The 15,377-nt window shown below is 47.9% G+C and overlaps 1 protein-coding gene across 3 annotated transcripts in view; it reads right to left on the bottom strand.

Moving 5' to 3' along the window:
• Nucleotides 1–15,377, bottom strand: part of LOC104484658 (galactosylgalactosylxylosylprotein 3-beta-glucuronosyltransferase 1) — a 30,368-nt gene that overhangs the window by 6,194 nt on the left and 8,797 nt on the right. Inside the window, exons 2-5 of one of the 3 annotated variants that reach the window (XM_086761126.1) lie at nucleotides 4,098–4,240; nucleotides 3,223–3,761; nucleotides 1,595–1,891; nucleotides 984–1,091 (exon numbers count right to left, since the gene is read on the bottom strand). In XM_086761126.1, coding sequence (XP_086617252.1) covers nucleotides 1,005–1,091; nucleotides 1,595–1,891; nucleotides 3,223–3,761; nucleotides 4,098–4,209 — 1,035 coding nt within the window. In that variant the 5' untranslated portion in view covers nucleotides 4,210–4,240 and the 3' untranslated portion in view covers nucleotides 984–1,004. Of the gene's footprint in view, nucleotides 1–983; nucleotides 1,092–1,594; nucleotides 1,892–3,222; nucleotides 3,762–4,097; nucleotides 4,245–15,377 lie in introns of all 3 variants that reach the window. The other 2 variants (XM_086761135.1, XM_086761116.1) reach the window with 2 other exon arrangements.

Here is a 15,377-nt window from a genome sequence, read left to right on the forward strand (position 1 = left end):
CATGGGTAGAGCTGAGCTGAGGTGTATATTGGGGTCAGGACTGAAAGCAGCCCTGGAATATCTTCCTAAGCAGGAGTAAATCACTCAGCATCCTGTATCCTGCCAGAGATATGAGTCATTCCAGGAAGAGCTGGGTACTCCCAAATTGGATACCTTTATCCTTTTGGGACTTTGGGGTTAGGAGTCTGCCAAGGGCAGACATTGGGATCAGAGGGCATGGCAGCTGGCTCCTCTGAAGCCCATTCTTCATCAATCTCTGCTTCTGAGAACATGTCACTGATCTCTGATACACTACTTCCTGCACCTGTGGTGGTAGCCATAATCTCCCCTCCTGCTGCTGAACCTCTGTGGACCACAAAGGCACTCCTAATGCCTTTGCTATTTCTCCTCCGCAGCAGATGTATTGCTAGCTCTAGTGATGCTGGTACGGAGCGCTTCAAACCCTGTAAGAGTCTGTGGAGGTTGCGCTTTGCTAGTTCCTGTTTTGAGGTGGTCTCAGTGTCCCCATCAGCATTTCCCTGCGGCACACACACCATGGTTGTTCGTGCAGGATAAAAGCTGAAGGTGGATGCATGGACCACTGCAGAGGTGGCAGGGCTGCTGGGGGAAAAGCTCATCAGTAGGGCTGTGATCTCTTTCTGCACACTGTTGGATGACTCCCATGCTAAAGAGAGTTTGGACATGGCAGAAGTAGGGAAGCAAGGAATTTGGCTTGTCATTATTACTGAGTGGAACCACGGGATTTTTCTCCCACTTTTCTCTCTAACTGTATGCAGGCAAAGCTTCCATGTGGACTTCAAGGGGGCTTGAATAAGTATGAAATGCAGATTGTAAGTGGGTAAAGATGATAATCTACTTCTTGTACAAAGGGTGGCGTGGCACAGACAACCGTATATACAGTCTTTGAGGAAATCATAGCATAAATAAGGAAACAGGTACAGATTATTTGCCTTGCTAAAAACAATAAAGACAAAGGTACTCACACCCTGGAGCTGGCTCTCTGCTTACACCTCTACTCTGGGGTCTGTAAATCCACGCTTGCCTTCGTTAACCAGAGTGGGTCTCTCAGTTCTTGTGTGCCAGACCAACACCTAGAAGGAATCATAAAAAGTTCAAGGGCTCCGGATGCCATGGAAACGCTGAGCGCCGCACATCCATCAGGTGGGATCCTCAGCAACCAGGGGCTCGCAGCTGTTTGAAGCATGTCATGCAAGGGGGTTGAGCCTGCGAGAGACTTCACGGGCGCATGAAACAGTGATAAGGAGGGGGGATCATTCTGGACAGAAACCCTAGACTCAACCCTCTGCCAATCCCCCTGGATTTTGGAGAAGCAATCTGGGCATGAATTGTACAGCTGAGGCTCTTTATTAGCACAGTTAAGAGTGCATAGCACTAACTGTTCCTCAGCGCTCTCTGAGCTTACCATCTGTGAAGAATTTGGCAGGCTCTGCCCATCGTCCCAGCACTGTTTGGTGTGGACATGCGGCAGCACAGGGCAAGCACAGTGGAAGGTGGAGCAGCATGGCAGGAGGCCACAAAAGCAGCCAGCACCCACCCAGGAGAATGTATTTTCAAGGTCTCTTGTCCTGCTCACCTTTGTGCAGTTGGCTGCTTTGGGCTCCAGCCCATCCATAGTCACCAGATCCTTCAGCAGACTGGTTTCTTGGTAGCCTCCTTTAACTCCCTCCAGCTTGAAACTGGCCTGAGGCTTCTCCAAGATCAGCTTGATGCTGATAGCAAATCCAGCCATGTCAATAGCGAAGGGCCGGTTAGGGTCAAAGACGGTTTTCCAGCCCACCACCTTCCCTGCTGGGCTCACTTTTGGGGATTCATATCGCAGCCCGCCAACAAAAGCCACCGGCCAGACGGACACCCTCCTCGTGTAGCGCATCTGTGTGCCAGAAAGAAACAGTGCTGTGAGAATTCAACCCCCTGACGTTTGTCCCATCCCATTAGTACACCATCCGCCACTTTCATTGGCACCTGTCCTCCCCTGTTGACTTCCCACAGACTCACACAGCTCTAGGCAGCACAGGGGTTCTTGTTCACCTGTGCTATTGCTTGGAGAGCTACAGCCTGCAAAGCCACAGGGCTTTTTTAGCACGTTCTCTGAACACCACACTCACTGCTTTTCCATGCCCATTGTCAGTCCCTCAGAAGAAGGAAAACCTTTAGTTTTCTGAGCTCATCTGAACTTTTAGCATTTTTTGGTAAAATTTTTGTCATTTTTGTAAATGCCAAACACAACTACTGCCAGGCCTCTAGCTTCGTATTAACAACTCTGCTTACACCAACTTCATCCTCATGCAAGTAATATCCCTCCCTGGCTGATGCATCTTTGTCCTCACTTACTGCTAATTCCCCCCAGCCTGGTTCTTCCATCCATGGCTACTGCCTAAAAGAGTGAGAGTTTACTGAAATTCTCAGAAAGGACCTGGAAAGAAATAAGGAAGGATAAGCTTAACAGAGATCTAAAAAAATCTGAAAACTGGAAATGTGTTCTGATGCGTAACTCTGTATTTCAAGTGCCGTTGTACAGTTTGGTTTAAATTGGTGACAAGGGAGTTCACTGAATAATCATTTTTGCAAGTTTGCAATAGACTTGGCATCTCACAAGAGCCAGGTTTCCAGCAGAAGCCTGGGCAAGCTTCTGTGATCCCAGGGGCGCAGTCCTGTTGTGGTGGCTGGAACTCAGAGTACAGAAGGGCAGCCAAGGAGAAAAGGTGGATTAGAAAGTCGACTTTTCTAACATCTCCTGCCCATCACACCCCTGCAACAGTGCAGATTTGTGCTTTGACAGAAGTTTGTCTTTGGTGTTTGTCTAAATCAGGTCAGCTTTCCCAGAGGAGAGAGATAAATTCTAAAGTATGTATCCTGTGGTCACTGGCAAAAGGGACTCTAGCTGGCGCAACGTTGTGTGAGTGGCTATTCACATCTGCAGCCTACACCACAGCAGATGTGCTCTTTGCTCTCTCAGTCCTTTAGAGTGTGGTCACTGGTTTGCATAGCTATAGGTTTGCCTCTGCCCTAGACTCAGCTCCCACTGAGTGCAAGGTGGGCGAGGAGGGCTCTAGGCAGCATGCCAGAGCCCTTTGTTTCCCAGCTGATGCTAAAAGCCCACATGGTAGCCCTATCTTAGAGGTCTTTGCAAGTGCACCTGGCCTTAAAAGGCTTTGTGGCTCTATCCTGCTTTTCTGTCCCAGGTAATTTTATGACTCTTACCTCTTCAAAGAGCTCCAGGCTGTAGGTGTTATCATCATCGGCAAAATACACTACCCCTTCTGGTGGCGTGGTGTTGCTGAAGCTGTCTCTCAGCCAGTGCAGCCCCAGGTTCCTCTGTAGTGTCCCCCTTGGCGTGTGGGATGGGATCCAGGACAGCCCCAGCTTCAGACTCTTGGGTGTCTCTACGTTGAGGTGGGTGAAGTTGAGCCCTGCCTTCTCCAGCAGGTTGGATACCAGGTTGGTCCTCCGAGGCGAGTCCTCTACCACCACCCAGTGCAGGTTCTGTACATGTAGGAAGGTGTTGGCTAGGCGGGTCAGCTCAGCTTTTTGCACTGGCCGGGTGTAGGTAGGGGTGATAACGAAGATGGTCGGCAGGGTATCTGACCATGGGGGAGGCCTGGAGTACACATAATTCTGGACAACTTTAGGCGTTGCCCCTGTGCTTTGCTGCTGCCGAATGCATGATGGGAGGCTTTCTTCTCTCAGTGCAGATGTACCATTGAGGAGAGCTTTAGAGGTCACATTCTCATCTGTCTCTTCTGGGACAAAAGGAAGGAAGGAAGGAAGAAGAAGAAGAGAGATCTTAGAGAACTAATCACTGCTGGGCTGCCCCCTCTCCAGGGAGTGCTGGGGACACATCTGTCTGGAGTTAGTGCTCAGCACATCAGCATCTTCTCCCCAAAGCCAGCCTAAGGTGCATGTTTAACACACTCTTAAGAACGGTTTGTGCGCCTGCAATAGGCAAACGCTGAGGGGGCCTTCAGGCAAGTTTGTCTTTTAGTAACCCATTCCATGAGAGAGCTTCTCCTACCGACGGTTTGCACCCTCCACCATCACAACCACCAGCACACTGACAGCAGAATGCTTGCACTTACTTCTCAGCAGGCTGAGGTAGCGGGTGGTTGGGTACTGGTGCCACAAGGTTAGGAGAAGAGCCCATGGCAAGGCGATCAGGAGCGTGGTAAGAAGGTTACGTCTCCTCAGCATGCTGCAGAGAGCTTCCAATGCCCAGGCATCTCTACCTTCCAGAGCAGAAAAAAAAGAGTAAGGCCTCTAAAGTATCCGTCACCACAAACATTAGGACAGTAAGTCTAGAGGCCAAATGAATAGACTGAGTTTGGCTTGCTTGGAAGGGCGCATGATAAATTTTGGGCCCTGAACCAGCAAAGCATTTGTCTAAGTGTAAGTTTACAAGGAGCCCCATTAATATTGCAGGCCTGAACAATTATCCAGCTGCTCTGGCCAATTGCTGTGCTATTGAATAGAAGCTTTTATCTATTTATGTTGCTATAAAGAACCTCCCGCTGCCCCATGATCAACCCACTGTCCTTGACTTGGGGTCGTTCATGTTGCTGATTCTGAAGCCAGAGAGGACTGTTATTTGTCCTCTCTCCAGGGCTGGTATTCATTCCTGAGCTTTGTGATGAGCATTTAATTTGCTTCTTTTGTAGAATTTTTTAAAACTGCGTGCAAGATTTGTGTTCCTGCATATGCAAGTGGACAAAACAAAAAATGTCAAGGATCCTCAAGATATCCAGCATCTCTTTCACTCCAGCAGTTTTATTTCATCCTCCTTATGCAGATGCATTGAGGCAATCAGCGATGCATGCTATCACCTAGTAAGTTTTCCACAAAACCCCTGCCTCAGTCATTCCGCAGTGCTGGTGATGCCTGCTGAAAGTTTAGTTATTCCATGTCCCTTTCTACTCCCAGCTTGCAGTGTTTGGCCACTGCAGCATTTAGTTTAAATTACAGACTTCAGAACACTTTAATTTCCTTCTTAGAAAGAAATTTCTTATTTCTGTAATGCATGTGATAATGAGATCTGAGGAATCACAACAGTTAACATTTGTTTTCTAAACTCCTCCTATAAAGTGAGAGGAACTAAAAGAAAATGAAGAGAAATAAAGGACAAAAGTATCAGGAATAGTCAACAACAGGGAGTGGCTTATTTACAGATGGTCCAAGCTACGGTAGTCCTGTGCTTCATTTTTCACAATTGTTGAGTACTTTCAGCTCCCACTAGTTAGTATGATTAACAGGCAGTCAGTCTGTCTGCAAATCAGATCCTCATTTTCTCAAGGCAGTCATGCCTTCAACAAAGTACCCAACATTCATGATCAGTTTGGAAAATACAGACCATTGTCTGTAGCTTACCAAAAGCTACAGCTATCATGTCCAGTCACATTGCAGACCACTTGTTCAGGGACGTGGCTCAGTCCTGTGTATAGTCATGGTGTGAGGAGATCCCAGTCCTGGTTCACCTGTCTGAAAGAGCTTTAACAGCCTGTGTGCAGTAAGTCATACGAGCATAAGATCCCAGAGATGACTTCTGGAAGTCCAACATCAAATGGGCTTGCCTAGTGCATGTGCTGCCTTCTGTATGGCTCTGGCACACCGTCAGGAACATTTCCCTCCAACTTCTGCTTTGGTCTCTCTCTGGGTGCAAAACCTCCCAATGCTGTTATTACACATCAGCAACAAAAGCGCTGCTTCAGAAAGAGGGACCCACTCCTGCCGCTGCAGAGCAGCAGCCCACGGAAATGCTGAAGAGTACAAAGTTACTTATTACCATCTGACAACTTTCTGCTATCACTCCAAGCAGGTTGCCTTATGTTTGATAGCTGGATTTTATTCCCCCCTCCCTCCTGGTGACATCTGTAATCTGCTTCCTCTGGGATTACTTTTCTGATGCCAAGTACTTCTGGTGGACTTCCTCGATGCCACGGCGATGCTCACTAGGAGGCTAAAGGGAGCATAAAACTTTCATTAGCCTCCTGCAGAGAGATTTCTGTTGGGAAACAACAGTCATGCCCTGGGAACCAGCGAGCTGCTGAACGGCGTGGCCCCATCTTGCTCTTCTAGGCTGAAGGCAGTTTGAGAGAAGAGGGCGATGGCATCACACCAATACAAAGGATGGAAAGCGATTCATATTAGTTGGCTCTAAATTCCTGCTCTGCCAGGGATTTCCTCGGTGTACTCAAGGCCAGTCATCTAAAATCAAGGCCCTCAAAGGGTCATAGGCACATTTTGTGCAAAGGAAACTCCTGGCCCAGGATTTAGGCCCAGCAGCTCGTTATCTGACCAAAGGGGAAGGATTGCCTTAGAGAATTGTGTAAGAGGAAACATGACAACCGGTCCAAAAGGGCTCTGCTTATTAGTGACAGCAGTCACATGGTACTCCTGGAGGATATCAGGGGATGCTATTTTAAATTCATCCTCTGGGACCTTCTTAGGACCTCCCTTCAATTTTTTTTCCTTGACATTTTACCTTGATGCCCTGAAAAAACAAGGATAATGCGATAGCAGGGCTCATCAGTGCCCTACCTGCCAATAGCTATCAAACCCATTTCAGCCAAATCTGACAGAAGACTAGCATGTCTCAGCAAGTCTTCTGGCAGGCAAGTAGATACTCACAAGCCCTATTAAGGAAATTGCTGCAACATGAACTCGTTTCTTGTTAGACACCAACAGTACCACGCTGGAGCAATCCCTCAAGGAAACCTGTCTCCACTGCTCCCCAAACCAACCACTGGTGGTGATAATCTCTAATGCTTCTTACCTGCTCATTCAGGAAACACCGTGGTGCCCATTCCTCTACTTTGAAATGATGGAAAACTGATGAAGAAGTGGGCTGAGGAACCTGTGTGGCAGGGGACACATGGGAGTGTTTTGGTGATGGCAGCAGGAGCCTTGTGCAGCAAACGTGTTGGCTCTGCATCACTTCATTGCTTTCTGATGGCTGGGTCCAGGGCAAGTACAAGAGTCTCCTTCAAGCTTTACTGCTGAGGGCATGGGTGTTTGGTAAGCTACAGATCTAGGCTGGATGCAGGGCAGGATGGTGTGGACACACACCAGGGGCCGCTTTCTCTCCAGGAAATCCCTTCCCTTACCAGTGCAGCAGCACAGAGCAAAGCTGCCCATCACTCAGGGCCATGAGAACAGACAGAGCCACCAAAGAAGTCCAAGGAGGGCTCTGCACTGCCTCGTAATGGCAGCAGACACCTAGGTCCACCTGGGCCCTGTCTTGTCATCATCACAGCTCCTTGCTTCCTCTAGTATGCTTGCAATTACAAATGTCCCTGCACTAGAATCAGGCAGCCAGTGTTTTTTTTCCTTTTAATAAAAGCCCTTAATTATACAGGCACAGTTTCTACAGAGTGAGCCTGCCACTGCTGCAAACCCAGGTTGCTTCGGGAGGGAAGGAGAGGAGGAGGCGGTGGTGGCAGCTGTGTTACCAAGAGAGCACAGAGGAGAGTGGATCAGAGTTAGAAGAGCTTTAACAAATTCTCTTTCTAGTTCTTTCTCCTCCTCCTCCTCACAGCCAGCCCTGTTCATGCTTCTCAAACACTGCAAACGAGTGGAGATGCTGTCTGTGTGTGCAACTCCCCTGGTGCTCCCGGCTCATTTATTTCGACATGCACCTTCTCGCTATTGCTTTTCCAAAGCACGCAGTGCTGAAGAAGTTAAACCCCACATAAAGCACCAGGTCATTTGTGAACCTCACGGAGGAGTCTGACTCAAAGCTCGTTTTCAGAAAATCTGTCTTGCAATACTTTATTTTCTCTTTAAAACCTTACCTCCTCTCCCTCACTGCTGTCCCCCTGCATCCATCATGCTTGTGCTCTTCTCTGTCCCTTTGTATCTTTCACCTGCCTTTTCTCAGTCCTTCAGTCTCTCTTCTTCCCTGTTTCCAGGACTAGAGGAATCCCCTGGCCCACTAATAATTTTAGCATTCATCTTCTCTCCTTCCCCACACAAAGGACCTTTGCATTTTCTTAATGTCCACTCTGCATGGAATATTTCCCACAAAGTGGTCCATTAAAGCATCAGCCCATCCTTTTGAAAACAGAGCATCAAAACCCAGTTGCATGTCAATGCCTCTGGGTAGCCTGCTGATGGCCCCGGTGGGCCTTATGGAGGTTTACTGCGCATATTTCTACCTATTTTTTATAATTAAAAACAAAGCCCCCTAAGTGGCTCAGATTAATTGCATGCCTGGCTGGCAGGCATTACTGTATGTGTTCTTGGACCAGCCAGCTATCTTCCTTCGGCCTTTACACCCATTCAGAGTAGATCCCATTAAATGAGATTCAAGATCAGAAGAAAATTTTGTGATCATCTAAACCCATCTCCAGATATCATCCCGTAATTCCTGGGTTTAAGCTGTAGAGGGCAGGGACTGTCTCTTAATGTGCTTGCACAGTCCTGCACTGATCCCAACAGGAGCCTTGGACTGTGACTGCAATACAAATATTATTGATTGTACTCTCTTGCTGGCTCTTCTCCTCCCTTGCTATTTCCCGTGTCCTGCCTATTCCCCTTTCTCTTCCCTTTCCTTTTTTTTTTCCTAGTGTCTCCTGCAGCTCTTGTTTGTGTTACACACCCTTAACAACATTAGCTGGATGTTTGATGGATGCCTGCAATATACTGCCTGTAGCCTTCTTGAGCTGTTTTCCAATTACACATCCCTCTTCTTAATTTCATCCATCAATCTTCTGTTCTCCATTAAAAATAAACAAACACAGACACACAGAGCACAAAGCTGAGTATGAAAGGGACAAAATGTTTCTCGTACTACTCTCGCTTCATGCTTCTTTGTCAAACTTCTTGCATCCTGGGACACAACGTCATCCAGACTCCATTTAAGCTCATGTGCTGATGCAGGGGGCATTAATCTGAAAGGATTCAGGAGCAGAGGATGAGAGAAGCACACAGCAGGAAGACCCCAGCCCCACCCTGAATGCCCCAGACTGATGCTGAAGAGAAGGAAGATCTGGCCGAGGCTCAGAGCATCACGTGTGACCGATCCCTTCGTCTGCTGTTGATTAATTACCAACACAGGATAGAATTTGCCACAGCCAGGGCAGCCGAGATGTTGGGAGACAGATGAAGATTCCCAGGCTGGAGAACAACCCAGGCAGCCTCACTGTTTAGATACAACTTTAAGAAGTCACATATGTGACTTTCTCCCTGAGTCGCGGAGTAGTTTGAAAGGAGATGTGTAGGTGAATGGTGCAGAGAGGTAGGGGAGAGGCCCAGGTAACTGGGATCTGTCAAGGCTGACACCTGAGTTCAGGTGCCTGCGATTTTCCTATAGCGCTATTGAAAAGCTGTTTGATTTATGTCCTCTTTGATAACTCTGAAATGGTTAGGATCACCACAGGCTTTGGTAGTTCTGTTCTGAGATTTCAGTTCTGCAACAAGAGTGGCACCTTTCAAAAAGTTTGCCCCGCAGGCAAGATGATTTTGCAGCCTCTGAGCCAGGCTGACAAGACCTTGAATGCTGGACCAACCCCAGCCCCAGGAGTCTATGTCTGTAGTCTGAGACACAGACTCTAATGATTATTATCTTCCCAGAGGGACAAATTTCAGAGTTCAAACTGTCCCCCCGGGAACATCCCGCCATCCACTGTAAAGACATTTCTAGGCAAGCACCCAAAGCAAACTAGTCTCGGCTAATGGAGCCAAAAGCTTTGAGAAACACCCTCTGATCTTGGTTTGTACCATGTTTGCAAGCCTACCGTTCTGTGCATACCCTGGGAGGGAGAGGGGAGGAGAGAGGGGTATGAGGAGCAGAACCGGAGCAGAGCTGCTGGCAGGTTCCAATGACTCTTAATTTCGTGCACCAAAATTGTCAGCAGGGTTTTTTTTGGTTTGTTTTGCCTGCATTTTGCTGCCTCTCTCCATCAGCCCCTAGCCACCTTGAGGAAGTCCATGCAGATTTCATGAGTTCCCTAACTCCCGGTGTGGGAGATGTGATGCTGAAGGCAGAGCAGGGAGCTTTCAATTATTGATGAGAGCGACCTCTCTTTAAACAAGGGATGCATAATTCATGGCAGCACCGGTATTTGTGGTGATCAGCAACGGCTCTGTCTCTGCTTTGCTGAAATCCACAGGAAGCTGCTGTCCCCTCTACCCCCGTTCCCTCGGGCCCACGAGAGCCTTCAGCTGAAACTTCAATACTGCTTAGAATTGAGACATGCCAAGATGCTGCAGCGCTTCCCCTCGCCAGGCAGTCTCCTGCCTGTTCGAGATGTGCGCAATAAAGCGGGAGGATGGATTCAAGGAACCACAGAAGTGGGTGGAACGGGTTATTGCTCTGGGATAAACAGGGGTAATTACTCTGTGAACACAGCCACAACAGGACATTTCTCAGCAGCCAGACTGCTCCGACCCCGAGACACATCTGCAGGAATGGCATCGATATAGGAGAGGAAGGACAGGCTTGATGTAAAGGACAGCGCTGGAGGGTTCACATCCAGCTGTATTTCTTGTGGGGGTGGGAAATGGAAGGGGGAAAGGGAATTTGGTTTTCTGCTCAATAAGTAGCAATTTCTCCCCTAAACTCTGTTGGAAGTGGGTGGCTGAAAAGCAAAGGGGAAAAAAAAAAGAAAAAGAAGAGAATTTTTTTCCTAGGAAGGGACATTCTAATGATGGAACAGGGAAGGGAAAGGCTTTTTCCTAAACCCACAACTGGGATTATGACCTCCTGGTAGCACAGGCAATGCAGACCACAGCGGTCCTGCCTGAAGGTGGAAGGATGCTCTTCTGCTGGGGGTTTTAATGGTCCCTCTGCAGCAGATCTCATGAATGGCTCCAGGCAAGAGACGCCTGCCATCTGAAGGAGGTGAGCACTTCCCTAACACTCATGGGTACAGAGGGTGAGGCAAAATTAAGCGAGTCCCCTGGAGAGACGAAAAACAGGGAACTACAAGTAAGAAAACAATACGGGGAAGGATGACCAGGTCAGGAAAAATGGATCTACCAGCAGCTGTGGGGTTTCAAGGCTCAGGCCCATCTACACTTTGTCACTCAGTGCGCGGGCTCCTGCAGGGACAACTTCCCTGGGAAGTGAGTCATTCCCAGTGAAACAGCCGCCCTTCCCAAGCCCCCGCGCTTCTTCCTCAGATGTGAAGAAAGGCTTCATCCTCTCCCTGCCAGCTCCCATCCCTTCACCATATGGGAATGCAGTTACTTGAGCTCAGAAACCAAGCCTCGTCCTTGGGGAACACACCATGCACCCTCCACATCCCCATCCCTCCACCACTCACACGAACCCAAATCAAGCATCTTCCTCCAACCTTGGTTCCTAAACAGCTCAGCACAGCGCCTTTGCCGAGAGCATCCTTATCCCAGACGTGAGGCTTGTGTCTGAGCAGCACGGATTGGGGGAGGGTGATGCTTTATAAAGGGCTTTGTTCCCAAGTTAAAAAAAAAAAAAAGAAAAAAAACTCCAACAGAAAACAAAAAAGAAACATTGACAAAGCTAATTAAATCTGCTGGCTGGGTCCCACGGGAGCCAATACTTTTGAGACAGCGCGTGGCTCAGCCTGCTATCCCCAGGTAGATCAAGGGTATCCAGGCGCTATCTGGGCTATCAGCAGGAACAGAGATAACCCAGTTCAGATATAGACTAGACCTTGAACTTGGCTGCAAAGCCCAGCTATGCAGGGAGCCTTCTGCAGCCTACGAACGGAGGTCTAAACCAGGCTATTTTTAATCAGCCCAGACCCAAACGTCCTTCACGATCGAGCCATGAAACCTGTCACCACTTCCTGTCCCCTCGTGCTTTGGTGAGGGTGGCCTGTGACTCAGAGGGACGCAGCCCTCCACCCCGTCCCAATTTCCCTGTGCTGCAGAGCCGTAATCCAGAGGTGCCAGAAATATGCAGAGAAAGATTGGCAGCTCAGGCCCAAACAGAAGCAGGAGGTACCAGATGTCTCCTGAGAAAGCCAGCTCTCTCCTGAGAAACCTCTCTGCTTGGAGTTCTCCTCTCTTGAATGGAAAGTCGGGAGCTTATTCAAACGTCAACTTCTCTCCCTTGCTGCTGAGCTCTGGCAGAACCGAGGTCCTTTTTAGGCGCTGATGACTATTACAGAATAATTATTCCAAACGTATCAGCGTGAATCAACCCAATATCTGCATTACCCAAAAACAAACAAAAAAAAAAGCTTTCTTTTTTTTTTCTGAGGAGGCAAAATAATAATTCTCAGGAAGCAAAAACAATACCAGATTGTTCCAAAGTATCTGTACATTTCATCCAGAGCTTTCCCTACTATGTTAACAGCTGATGCCTGTACAGCAGGAGTGGGAGCTGTCATTTTACAGGTTTCTTACGAAAGCAGAAGGGAAAACCCCATAGTATTTGCTTCCAGAACATTTTCAAAGACGGAGAGGAATTACTTTTTCAGAGAAAAAAGGCATTAGGCATTATTTGATGGATAATTACATTTCACAGGTTCTTGTTGGGGGGAAAAAAAAATAATCACATTGATCACAAGCTCCTTGTAAAGATACGGGGCCCAGAGGCCAATGCTGCTCTTCTGGTAGCAGCCAGGATGCAGAGGTGGGCTTTGATCTTAGCTATGTGTCAATATGACATCAAATGCAGACCTCCAGAGAAACATACTACCACTAATGCACATTCTTGATTGATTTAGACAGCTTGTTTTCTTCCTGCTTTCAAAGGCAATGTCGAAATGCTTTTCCCTGTTGGACTTCCCGGTTACTCCTAGGGAGGGTAAAAGAAACTGAAGGAGAAGCTGCTCTGGCTGAAATCACACTGCAAATGAGTGGAACAGCAATTACGCCATTTAAAACACAGACGGAGCTAAAGATGTCTACTGTCTCCCCGAAACCTGTGGAAATACTGATATTTTAATGGCTACACGTGTGTGTTGGTGCCCTTAGTACATGGCAACAACTGTGGACAGAGGATGCATGCAGTGCAGGGGCAACAATCCCCCAGAATTTTTACTTGGGAATGCTGGCTGAATTAGGTGATCAATAAAAGCATTATGCAAACTGCAAATTTGGGCAGGATGTTTGCATGGGTGGGTGCTCCATAGATTAACACAGAACGGATGCCAGCCAGCACCGATGAGTTGCTATCACATCATGCAGGTGTTGGTTAAGCAAGAAGGGGAAAGAGGAGAAACACTGCTTTGGTCTCCTTGATGGACATTTTTGCTGTTGCAGCTATCTGAGCTGTGTGAAATATGCTTGCTCCGTAACTAGCTGAGATGGTCCAAAATGCTAATTCTGCTTTCTTCCTCCAAGTAAATCATCAGCACTCATTAGATTTGCCACTTGCTGTGCAGCATCCAAGTGTCATGCAGACACTTTTAAAAACAAACATAGAATGGAGAAATAAAGTGGCACCTAGAGAATTGTCTTTTGCAATAGATGTATGTTATGGTTCGCTGCTTGATTTGTACCTTAAATGCCATAGCTGCTCTGTATAGCTTGGGCTCAAATAAAAGAAACACCAGAATGAAAATTAGAGAGTCGAAGACTCAGTGTTTGTTCTCCTGCCTTCTGCATGTGAAATGAAAAGGGAGGAAGGGAGCAAAGGAAAGAAAGGGCAGGAAGGCGATGGCCAGTGTCCTGCTGAGGCTGTCCTGCTGTCCTTCCCTATCCTATCAGGGAAGCTGTTGACTCTGGACCACAGGCAGACCACATCCAAATTAGGTGCCAGGGAATCCAAGATCAAGAGACCCATATGCAATTCCCACCTTCTGGGAATGCCAGGGGAGCAGCCAGTGCAGTAGTTGAAATATCTAACTTAGGCACCAGCAGCATCTGCCAGAAGATGACCATACATCTTGACAGAAATAAGTTCTTCTTTGTAGAAATGTACACAGTGTATGTATTTGGGTGATCAGATGGAGCTGAGGAGTAGTAAAAGCCAAATGGCGTTTCCTGACAACAATCCAATCCTACCAGAAAAAAAAAAAAAAAAGTGTGGGTTTTGGTTTCTGTTTTCCCATGTCTTGCACTGGAAGAGGCTTGTCTGTTGGTAAGGCAAGGAAGGCTGTGAGGGAATTGTGGGAAGACGAGCTCACAGCACATGAAAGAAGCCCACAGCATGAGAAAAAAACATCTACTCTTAGAGTGCATAGGGCTTGCTCTTTGCTGTGCTCCTTAATTGCAGATGAAAGTAACCTGGGCTGAAAGTGGTCTTTGCATGTGGTGTCTATAAGCCTTCTCTTGGGAGGGAGGTCAGCCTATGCTGTGTTGTACTGGTGGGCTTAGCTGTGAATTTGTGTGCTTCAGGCTGCTCAAGACCTGGATGCAATAAGTGGTTGATGCTACCCTCCAAGCTGGTATGTTGTCTGTCTGTCTCTTGAGCTTGGAGTGTGATCTTTGCACAAATATCAGCAAGAAAGTACTGAGAGGTGCCTCTCCCCAGCTCTTACATCTCTGCACTCAGGGCTGCTGGGGAGTGCTGCCCTTCCTACCTCCCTTCTACATGACTGACTGCCAGTTGGCCTGGGGCAGAATAACCGAGGAACAGATACCTCTGGTCAGAGGGCAAAGATAAACTAGGCTTTTTTTTTGAACCCTTCTCTGCACTTTGAGAGCCCTTTGAGCTCACTTCAAAGGCAGATCAGGTTGGCCTGAAATATCAGGGCAGACAAAGAGCAGTATCTCAAAATAAGCTGCTGCTGTAAATCGTGGAGGTGGATCTGAATCTCTCCTGATTCTGGGGGTGAATCTGGTTCTCTCCTTGTGTTGGGGGAGGAAAGCACCCTCTGGTTATCTAAAAGCTTTCTGAGCGTTGGGTCAATGTGTAGGCTCCCCACAGACAGCAATGCTGCTAGAAGTGACAGCTGCAGTACTAGGAACTGGATCTCTAGAAACTCAGGAACGCCTTAAAACAGGGGTCCGATTTGTCCTTGCTGGACAATGACTCCTGTCCCCAGAGCACACTTCTGGTTGCTTTTCACAGTCTTTGTCCTTAACCAGATTCTGTACGTTATGTGACTGGTGAACAGTCTTTTCTCTCTTTCTGCAGTAAAGTTTCATTCTTCAACTTATTATCTCTCTCCCAGCAGAGGGACACTGGGTGTTACCCAAATTGGGCTAACCTTTAGGTCGTGTTACTAAGGCTGCTCCTACCCCTTTCCTTCCCAAACCCCTGCAAGCGTGCACACACCCTGCATCTCTGGCTGGTGCCTGGCACCTGTCAACGGTCATCTCATCAGTGTTTCCTCAGTGTGATGGACACCTTGGTGTTTCTGAGCTACAGCTGGACAAGGCCAAAAGCAGTTCCCTGTGAGGACGTTTGTGGAGGTCAACAAGCCAGGTGAGGCATTCCCAGCTGCCCACATGAACATGTGAATTACTTCCATCCCTTACCAGGTCTGCAA

Source organism: Chlamydotis macqueenii, chromosome 1 (genome assembly GCF_036417535.1).
Source record: "Chlamydotis macqueenii isolate bChlMac1 chromosome 1, bChlMac1.mat, whole genome shotgun sequence".
In the NCBI taxonomy this organism is placed as follows: domain Eukaryota; kingdom Metazoa; phylum Chordata; class Aves; order Otidiformes; family Otididae; genus Chlamydotis; species Chlamydotis macqueenii.